The 11,627-nt window shown below is 32.0% G+C and overlaps 1 protein-coding gene across 1 annotated transcript in view; it reads right to left on the bottom strand.

Annotated features, from left to right (window-relative positions):
- Positions 1-11,627, bottom strand: part of LOC106876459 (caspase-7) — a 787,012-nt gene that overhangs the window by 292,723 nt on the left and 482,662 nt on the right. The window contains exon 2 of the mRNA XM_052969503.1: positions 9,367-9,410. Within this exon, the coding sequence (XP_052825463.1) occupies positions 9,367-9,397 (31 nt within the window). The 5' untranslated portion in view covers positions 9,398-9,410. The remainder of the gene's footprint in view (positions 1-9,366; positions 9,411-11,627) is intronic.

Genomic DNA, 11,627 nt, shown 5'->3' with positions numbered 1-11,627 from the left:
GTAAGACTACCCTTTCAGATATACTTACATTGTGATTTCTGCAATGTGGTGCATAAATTGTCAAGTAAATGAGACGCATCTTTGCCTCCACTGATTCACTTGTAAAGTGTTGAGTAAAATTATTTCGTTGCAGACCTCCTTTGAGTCTTTTTATTATCACTGCGACACACATAGTCCCCAGTTGGTAACATTGATTTCAAGGCCCTCCTAGATGAGAGACTGGCATTCCATTTAATGTCTATGTTCCATACTGGCATGGATTGGAGAGTTATTAATGTAGAATTATGGTATCGTAGCTACTAACAGTTGAGGGTTGCGTAGTCTAGACGGCGTTTTTAGATTTCATTATTCTCTTTAACCCAGGCAAAGCCGGGTATTTCTGCTAGTTATTAATAAAAGAAATCATTATTGACTCTTTCTTTCACACATATAGTCTCCCTCTGAACGTTATGGGGTTGTAGGTGCATCATTAATTTTCACTGCATATAGTAAGAATCAGTGAGCTATAGAGGTAGTTAGAACTTGGTAATACCTTAGAAATATCTGCATGGGTAGTGAAATGTAAACTATCTCTAAATTAGGTATTCTTACAAAATAAATTATAGGTAAGTTCATAAATCGTCAAAACAATTTTTTCAAAATATACCTTGCTAATTATAGTGTACACCTTATCACTTGTAGTACCTTATGAACCGGAAAATAACGGTATGTCTAACTGTATGACTAAGATACAAATTTACTTTTCAAATTTGTTCCATTTTAACTGTTTCAATACTAGCCTAGTTGAGGTTACCTCCTGATTAAATGTTGTAACACTGTTCATATTAAAATATTAATATCTTCTTTAAAACTTTCAAGTTCTTTTTTTTTTCATGGTTGTTAATATGAAATTAAAGGAGATAACAGCTCTATTACTGTCTCACATAAGAAACTATTCTAAATATTAGCTTAATACAAAGATATAGAAATATTAAAAAAACACAGCTTCTTGTATAGTAGGCATGTAACATGATAGTAACAGCAGACTAATCTCCCTCAGATCCTCTCCTGCTGTCTTAAAAAAGGATGAAAACATTGGACAAGGCCATCTTAAAAAAGATAGGATGGTCATATTTGGAACGTTTTTGCTTATGAGTTGACTCAGAGATGACCTGCAGCTAAACAGCACAACAAACAGGAAATATAAACAATTACAGATACTTAATGACATTCTATTGTAAATTCTTGATTATTTTGAAAGTTAATTGTAGCCTAAACAGTGAATCAGTGTATTCTGGTATCAGTATGACCATGAAAGGGTTACACTATTTAAAAAATAAATTCCATGGAATTGCTAAAGCAGTAAAGATACCTGGATTATACAAAAATAATTCCTCATAATATTTCTAATTCTCTGAATCCATTTACTTTAATTTCTCTCTCCCACTCCCTTCCCAGTTTGCTCTAACATCCTCAGTTGGTGACTTCTATCATTGAACCAAGTTAACCTAAGCCTTATGAGAGAAACTGGATAAATAGAAATAGTGTGCAAACTTGTCAGAGGGTCTGCACTTGTTTTTGGATGACAGACTACCATAAAAACCCATGTAATTTACACACTTCTTTGTGTAAAAGTAAAAATAAACATTAGTGGGTGTGTAAATTACATGAGTAAATTGTTTCCAGAATCTTTTTTGAAATTTCTTTGTTTAAAAAAGAGGTACAAAACGTAAACATTTGTACTGGAAGTTGACTCATTTAATGTAAGAATAGGTTGTTACAGAAAAAATAATGGCTTAAATATAATGAAGTTGACTTTTATTTATTTTCATTTTTGTCTATTTATTACTAGGCACAGTTTTAAGTTTGTCATACTGCTTATGCCAATTTCGAACATTTGCTTCATTAACATTAAAATACCTTCTGGCAGCTCTATTGTCATGTTCAAAAGCATGTTCAACATATTTAATTTCTCCTTCGCAGTAAACAATTCACAAGTTCTGCCCATACTGACAATAATGGTAATAACAAATTTTAAAGTTTGCTTAAAATTTTGTAAGTGTGAACGGGATCAAAATTTCAATACTCCATATCAAAGGTTCTGATAAGAATAGGCTGAAAAAAATTCTGTTTACATAATCAGTTTGATCGGTTACCTTCCTCTGTCGGTTAGTAAAGAGTCATCCAAACTGATGTTTATTGGTAATTAAACTTAATTTGCAACACCTGTGCATATTTATCAGCTTTGTATTTGTTAGTAATTCTTCACAACTTTTCCTGTAATCGTGATTTGAGAAGACATATAGCAGCATGCTAAAATTCGGACATAATCTCTTGTGGACAAGAAATGTAAAATAAAGATTATTATAAACAACACAAACATTTTGTAATTTAATAGCTTTCAATGTGATACCTGTTAAACAGAAATTATTTTTATTTCATGAAAATTTAATAAGATTTAATCATAAGTAAGTGAAATTATGCTAAATACAACTAAATTGAAAACCGTTTTCCCCTGGCCATATCAGCAATTCTGAAAACTTTTGGGTGCAAGTTTTACATGAGTAGAAGCATTTTTAACAAATTTTATCCTGAAAATCATCTGCGTTAATTACACAGGTGTGCAAATTACATGGGTTTGTACGGTAATTTGTTGCCTAGTTTGACACTATCTTTCTTTTAAGGGAAAGCAGGTAGGGGTACTATAAAATTGAGTCTCTCACCCAAGCATTCGGGTTAGATACATACATATATATAGCTATACATATACATATATATATATATATATATATATATATATATATATATATATATATATATATTTATACATACATATATATATGTATGTATAGCTATATATGTATAGTTATGAAGTCTATTTTCAATCATATGGTTTTGAGTTATTCTTGGCAATGTACAATAATAATTTTACTTTATTTCTAAGTATTTAAAAGTTAAAATCTTTATATCTCAGTAACTGTATGATTGCAGCCAAACATTTAGCAATTCTCAAGACTATGATACTGACTGGTCTTAAAATGAGAGAATATTGAAATGAATGACTGAATCTGATAATCTTCACAGAAAGGTTTGGGTGGTGGTGGTGGTGGTGGTGGTTGTCATCATCTTGTCATCATTGTTGTTATTTAACATTTATCTTCCATGTTAGCATGGGTTGGATAGTTCAATAAAATCTCAAGTCAAGAGGTTGCATTATGCTTCACTGTCTACTTTGGCATGGTTTCTATGATCAAATGCCCTTCCTAATACCAACCATTTTACAGTGTAGTGGGTGCATTTTTACATGCTACTACCACTACCTCTGCTGAGTATGAAGCCAAACTGCATCTCATGTAGGTTGATTCTGCTCAGATTAATTATCTTGTATAGTATGGTTCAAATGTCCCTATACTTTCCTTCTCTCTAAGGCATCACCTTTGTCCTTGTACTTTATCAGGTTAAACTTCTTTATAGGTCTCTTCATATATAAATACTTTGTTTCATACAAACTGGTATACATAGCAGACTATAAACATTATAAAAAAAAGTGTACAGCATCTAACAAAGGAGAAATAAACATTCTAGGTTTCCCAATTTGCAGAAGGACTTTTGCCAGATGTCACATTCTGTAGTTTAAAAGTCAATGAAGAAACAAAGAACAGTTTAAACTACATATAAATAGGTACTGCATGAGAATTACAAAGATATGGCAGTGAATAAAGTATGGAATTTAGTCAATAAGTAGTCATTCTTCAGATATATCAGGCCTTTCTTCAACCAATCACACAAGATAACTTGAAAACATTTATCATGGAAGAATATCACAAAAACTACTTTTTTAAGTAGTTTTGAAACTTGAACTTAGAACCAAAAGATATAAAGTTCAATATGACATAAACTAAAGTATTTAATCAGACAGGAAACAAGGGGCCCAGTGACTCCTAGTTCATGGCCCTTTTTATGAAATAAGAGCAGTGACCATGACACCATTTTAAAGGGGCTCCAAGACTGGTGGAGGAAATAGAGGAAGATTTTGCTATCTTCAGACTGGAGACCTGGTCCTAATACTGACGACAGAATGGACTCCAATAAAAACACTCTAATATGTAAAAATAAAAATATATAGGAGGGATGTTCTGTGTGATTAGTGTAAAATAATGTTTAATTGGATCACTGTTAAGGAGCAGAACTTTAGATGCACCAACTAACAGCTCCAGCTGTATTGTTGTTTGCAATAAGTGCAGCTGTGATAGAAAAACCATTATTTTAAATTTCTAACTAAAATATAATTTCATTTAATTAGTTGATTACTTTAGTCAGGTCAATATAAATGTGCTGTAAAACCATCCAGCTGAGACACTTAGATTGTATGTTTGGTATCTGAAGATAACAATTAGCAGAGTTAACAGGAAAATACAATTCCCTTCAGAGATAGAATTCATTTTAAAATTCTCTATTTACTATTTATTGTCACAAAATAACCTGCTGCTTACTGATTTCTAGCTTTTACCATATATTTATGAGCTGAGAAATTTTTTTCAAAGATCTCTACCTTCTGTAGAATTTCATTTTTTAAATTAATGGTTATTGCAAAGAAACATTCAAAGAGCAGAAACTAAGTACGGTAAACAACAGTTACATATTCTAGTTCACTGAACAGAACACATTATTGTCATTAATGCCAATTTAAATATTCAAGACGTTGGCAATGATCATGGGCAATAAATGGCTTAAATGTGAGTTTAAGAATAAAGTCTGAATAAAAAAATTTGAAAGTCAACCAAAACCAAAAGTGGCTGTTTTTTTATCTTGCAAAAACACTATTTCCATTTCATTATGCCAAATATACAGAAAGTATTAAAATTCTGGCACCATTTCAGATATTGTATTCTACCTTGGTTTTCTTATATAAAAATAAATAATCATGAATTCCTTAAGAAATATTCATGATGAAATAGAGTGAATTAATCATAAGACAATTCACATATTTATTGATTCCATACACTGGGATAACAGAGTTTTCTATTTCATGATCAGCCCTAGTAAATCATTTCTCAGAATCTGGAATCAAAAACAGTTCAAGAAGAACTTAAACATTTTTATGCTCAGTCTACTATAATAGATAGAAGGACTTTGTACTTAGTTTGTCAGTACAGCTATTATTATTATTATTTTTATTATTATTATTATTATTATTATGGTGAGCTGGCAAAATCACGAGCATGCTGGATGAAATGCTTAGCAGTATTTTGCCCATCGTCCTGAGTTCAAATTCTGCCGAGGTTGACTTTGTCTTTCATCCTTTCAGGGTTGATAAATTAAGTACCAGTGAAACACTGGGGTCAATGTAATCAACTAGTTTCCTCCCACAAAATTTCAGGCCTTGAGCCTATAGTATAAAAGATCATTATTATTATTATTATTTTACTACTACTACTATTCCCACCACTACCACTACAACATTGAGCCCTATGCTCAACTGGTATTTATTTTATTGATCCCCAAAAAATGAAAGACAAAGATGACCTTGTTCAAATTCCATCAAGGTTTACTACCTTTCACCCCTTTGGGTTTGATAAAATAGAACCAGTCCAGCACTGGGTTCAAAGTAATTGCTTAGCTCATCCCCATTAAAATATCCAGGCCTTATCATTATCATCATTATTATTGCAAAGAAATAACCTACATGGCACAAAAGTACTAAAAATTATAAACAAATTATGAGTATAAAATGAGAAAATAATAATATATATCTAATAAATATAATGAAGTTGAAGTGATTAAGACTATAATTACATTCTGCTCATATCTCAACATAGGTAAGCCTACTTAATAGCTAGAATAGTTCAACAATTGTATTTGTAACATTTCATGCAGTTATGGTATAGTTTATAGGGTAACTTGCAAAGATTAGAATCACAGAGCAAAAATTTTTTTTCACAGCTGAAACAATACAGTCAAGAATGACAGGACATGCATATAATGAAAATGAAAAATCTTGTAACAATGGAGAAAAATTTAATTGAAGTGAAGAAATCACTGTATTGATGAAAAAAAAAAAAAACCCTGTGATAAGAAGCAGGTCTTTTACTAATAAAATTCCCAGTGTAGCTGATCTAGAACCTACTGTAGACAGTTATTAAACTGATGTACTGTAGAATACAGTGATCTCTGGAAATACAGTTATTTGTGGATTTGAACTAACAACTTGTAAGCAGGTAAATCAATTTTTTATCTACTCAGCCAAATCATCACTACATTATTATTGTGACTATTTAAAAATTTGTCATATAAATATTGTTTTTTGAACAATATTTATAAATAACAAATTAATTTTTGTATTAACTGCTAAAATTTAAAATTATATTGGACATTATAATTACAATCATTTAAGACAAGAACAAAACCACAGTGATAATAAGATTCAAAAGGAATAACCATTTCATGATGGATTACCATGTTACTGGTTACACTAAAAATGCCTGTCATTCTCTGCCAGTAAGTACTATAAACAATTTTAGTGGTTTTAACTGTATTACTCTATTCTTTTATTCTTTTACTTGTTTCAGTCATTTGACTGTGGCCATACTGGAGTACTGCCTCAATAATTCATCAATTTCTTAGTACAAGCAGGATAGATACATAGGTAAGACTTATTTCAGTGTACCTGTTGCTATTTTCTACCATCTCTCTTGAGATTTGGATACAGTTTTTAAACAGAATTTAAAGAAAATATCTTTATTGATCCTTCGATGTAAAAGTATCAGTAAACTTTGTGCCCTAAGGGTTAAGTATTAGAAAAATTAAGGGAGTATAAGGTTATGTGCATTTTCGAAACTATAGATTTAAGATGTGTAAATAATTACTTTCTTTTTTTGTTGTTGTTTTATAAGTTTTTAAATATTTATTTGTATGGTTTCATTATTCATCCTCATTGTTTTATAACATTATATGTTAGCAAAGATAAATGCAGACATTAACTATAGTAATCATTCATTTTGTAAATGGTTAATCATTTTTTTTATTTTTCAGTATTCAAAGCCATTCATTACACTCTTGTAATGTATTCATCAATTTCTGGGTACTAGTATCTTTTGGGTTGCTTATCTAATGTTTGGCTGTTAGAATCTTTTGCCACACTGCTGCAACTAATTCACTGATCTCTACTTTGTGAATAAATCACAGGAATATGGGCAAGGATGTTGGTACAAACAAACTGATAATGAAATAACAGAGAAGTTAATAATAATCTGAATGAGAAAATATTTTTATCATTGTTAAAAATGACTCTCCTAAAATACATCTATTTTCACAAACAATTTCAGTCAAATGCAAACAAAAAAGAAATGCTTCATAAAGATTCTCAGATAAAATTGTCGGTTAAATATAGTGCAGTAGTTGGATAGAATATTTTTTTCATTAAAATACAAATAATTAATGTAGGTATAGATCTATTTAAACTATATTCGTTTTAACCCTTTAACATTCAAATTACTCTGTTAAAATAATGCTTATTTATTCACACTGTTTTGAATTAATCATGCATTATCTCATAGCTTTGAAATTTGGTGATGTGATTGTTTGGTTTTAGAATGACATTGTAGGGGAGATGTGAGAAATCAGATCTAGCCAGTTTGAACACAAAACAGGTAGAATATTTGAGTCAGATATGGCTGTTTTAAATGCCAAAGGGCTAAAGATTATATACTTACTCTTAGCTAATTCTTTTTTCAAACTATAATGATTTGGAAGCTTGGAGCATATTTTGTATAACATTAACCTAAAGAGAGATTGAATCTTTATGTACAGGAGGGAAGAAACTCAGCATTGCATAACAAATGATTTGTTAACTCTAAAATAGAGTTATTGTATACAATGGTGAGTTATACCAAACTACACCAAAGTACCCACTTTGTCAAGTTTAAAGTGTCATTGCATACAATAGTGAGTTTTACCACACTACACAAAATCATAAGTAGCACTATCTAATGCAGTATTTGCTGTTGTATACAATGGAGAGTTACACTACACCACACCACAGAATCCACTTTAAAGTAGTGTTGTTGCATACAGGTTTGAGTCATACCACACCACACCACATTACAGTACTCACTTTGTTAAGTCTAAAGTAGCAGAAGTAGTAGTATCTGTTATATACAACAGTGAGTTACACAACAGTACCCAATTTTGTTAAGTTGAGAGAATTGTATATGTAACAGTAAATTATATGACACCCCAGGACCTACTTTGTTAAATACAGTGTTGTTGTATACAATAGTGAGATATATCACTCACCATATTACTCATTTTCACTGTTAAACTGATAGGGCTTTCCTCTTGGATACATATTGCTGGTGATAGAATATGAACAGTATCACTTTTAGCTATCTTAAAAATCTCAGCCATCTGAACAATTGCAAGCTACTTATTAAAGCACTAGATAATTATACAGAACTCCACTGACAACAGAAATAATTGAAGCTGAAGAAAAAACAAATCTAACATTAGCATATTCATCTATTATAAGACAATGGTAAGGGCAAAGGAATAGCAAATGTCATGCCCAGATAGAGTTTATCTTGGCCACATCTGATATGGCCAACACTAGAATCTATAGGTGTCTGGATGAGAAATTGTAGCCAACTCTCAGTAAAATTACATGCCACTGCCTTAAAAAATAAAAATCACATTGGACAATGTAATTCAAGAAGCTTAAAAAAAAAAAGAATGGTTATGAGTGGAATGCATTTCATAACAAGCTTCCTCAATCAGAGCTGTAAACATACAGGAATGGACTAGCTAGCAGAAATTGTCACACTAAACCTACTTAACATATTTAACCACATTATAACAGATTAAGTAGTATGGTTGTCAGCTAGGAGGTAACATGGTATAACTGAACGACAGAGATCTGTGGGACACAAGTTATTTTATCAGCTGATAGTCATACATACAATCAATAATAGCTGAACTAGCACTATGACAACTACAAGACATGATTAACTGACACCAGACTAATGTGAATTTCTTTACTAGTTACTATCCTTGTCCTATCTGATGAAGTTGTAAATACATTATAGACGTCTGCCTAGATTTTTGCAACAAGATTTGGTAAATATTTGGAAATGAAAAGATGAAAAGAAAGCAAAATACAAAACTGCTAATAAGATACTAATAGGAAGGAAAACTGATCCAAAATTAAAAAACAAACATTTTTTTATATGAAGAAACAAGTTTTAAATATAACATCTTGTGTATGTATGTGTGTGTGTGTGTGTGTGTGTGTGTGTGTGTGTGTGTGTGTGTGTGTGTGTGTGTGTGTGTGTGTGTGTGTGTATGTGTGTGTGCGTGTGTGCATGTGTGTATGTGTGTATGTGTGTAACTAACCTTTCACAGGAGCTATTACTTGGAGAATCATCAGTCTGGTAGCCTAGAAATGATAAATAAATAAATAAATATATAAATTTAGTTTTTGACAGATACAATAAAAAAATTAAAGAGCACAATCTGTAAGATGTAAAAGTCTGTATTTGGAGAATGTGTTAGTGTTGGTAGGTATGGGGGCTATGATTGTAGTAAACAAATGTTTAACTCATTGCTGGAAATCTAATGGCCTTACAAAAAAAAAAGAAAAAGAGAATGAGAAAAGTGATGGAATAATAGATAAAATAGAAGTAAATGAAAATTTAAAAAATGTTTATATATGTGCACATATATATACACACACATATACACATAAAAATACACACACACACACATTTATACCCACATATGTATGTAGATACATATGAACAAATCTGCAATGACACATACATATATACACATATATGTATAAGCACATGTATAAATATATGCACATAGCTGCACATATACACACAAGTACATATCCATGTTTGTGCATCTATATGAGTGCATGTATACTTATGCACAAGTATATGTGCATATGTACCTTTGGAATGTCATCCTCACTGTATGTGGCTGAGCATTATTCTGATGGAGAACATTTTTCACCTTGAAACCAAAAATGGTCATTTTTCTTTTAGTGCTGACCAAAGTCACTCAAGCTGCTCACAGTAGATCTCCTTTGTTATCGTTTGGTTTGGGTTTAAAAGTTCAAAGTGGATTAAACCTTTTATAATCCATCAAACAGATAACATCTTCTTTAGCCTACTAGTGTCTTTGGCACTTGACACTCTTATAGAGAACCCATTTCTCGTCACCAAAAAAGGTTCATTTGTGAGATGTGACAGCAAAGAAGAGTACACACTCACTCACTGTGCCTGATTAGACTTGGAGAGTTTGTGAAACCCAAATTGCTGACTCTTCCGATGGATGCAGGTGTCAATGAATGGTTGAATGACCAAATCCAAGCTTCTCTGCTGGTTCCTCAATACTTGGGATTTTGTTCCATCAGGGTTTGCAGGAAGTCCTCATCGAGCTCTACAGATCTTCCAAGATGTGGCTTGTCTTCTAGGCTGTAGCTTCTGGTTCGGAATTTCTGGAACCACCGTTAACACTAGCTTACACTTATTGTCCAATCCCCATATACTGTATTAATATTCCTTGCACTTTCCGTTGTGTTGTTGCCTTTATTAAACTTGTAATGCAAAATATGCTGAATATACTTCTTTGTCACTTCCATTATAGCTTTGAAAAAATAACTGTTAAAATTGAACTGCACTTTTCAAAACCTGCACCAAGAATAAGTACAAGGTAAAATTACTACCTGCTTGTATACCAAGTTGATGCAGGTAGTTTATCCCATCCCCCTCCGACTTTTAGTTCATGCAATTGAAAAAACCAGATTATTTATAAGATGACCCTATAGAAAAGGAAGTTCAGAGAACTATTACTTCTGTTTTTAATAAAAGGCCTTTTTCTTCAGAGTGAAAGGCAGACTGCATGATGTGAGTTTCTGAAAACTAGAAAGAAATGAAGCTAGCATGATATGCTGGATGTGTAACATCAGTGTGCATGTACAACAAAGTACAAATATATTATAAGCAGGGCTGTCGCTAAGCCCCTGCAACCCCTGTGGCTACAGGGGCCTCCGCAGTTCAGGGGCCCCATGTTAAGATCAAACTACATATATGAGCCTTCTATCTACTTTGGTTAAGATGTTAACTGAAAATTTCAAGTCAGACGAAAAAATACGAGGGTGTACCATAAAGAACTTTAAAAGAAATGAAAAAAGCTTTTCGATGAATTCCCTAGGGAGATAAAAGAAAAACAAAAGAAATCCAAAACAATGAAAATAAGAACAACTTCAAGAGAAAAGACAAGAAGTGATGATGATGAAAGGTGGGGGTTGTATACTTAAACATACATACAAACACACACACAGAGGCATATGTACACACATTCATACATACATACACACACATATATACGTCTGGCTTTTATCTGTTTCGGTCTACAAAGTTCATTCACAAGGCTTTGGCCAGCTCAGAGAGAGTGAAAGAGACATGTACCAAACACACGCACGTCTCTCTTAGTCTCTCCCTATTCCTCTATCCATTTCGCTCCCCCCCCCCATATATATATATATATATATATTTATTTTGGGTGTTGTTATTTGACCTTGAAAAGCTGGTCACTTTGACCTCCTAAGGCAATAAAAACTGGAGACAAAATTCTTTCTGTACCAA

Source organism: Octopus bimaculoides, chromosome 7, assembly GCF_001194135.2.
Source record: "Octopus bimaculoides isolate UCB-OBI-ISO-001 chromosome 7, ASM119413v2, whole genome shotgun sequence".
NCBI classification, from domain to species: Eukaryota; Metazoa; Mollusca; class Cephalopoda; order Octopoda; family Octopodidae; genus Octopus; species Octopus bimaculoides.
Note: the sequence above shows the minus strand (reverse complement) of the source record. Positions and strands in the feature narration are given on the sequence as shown.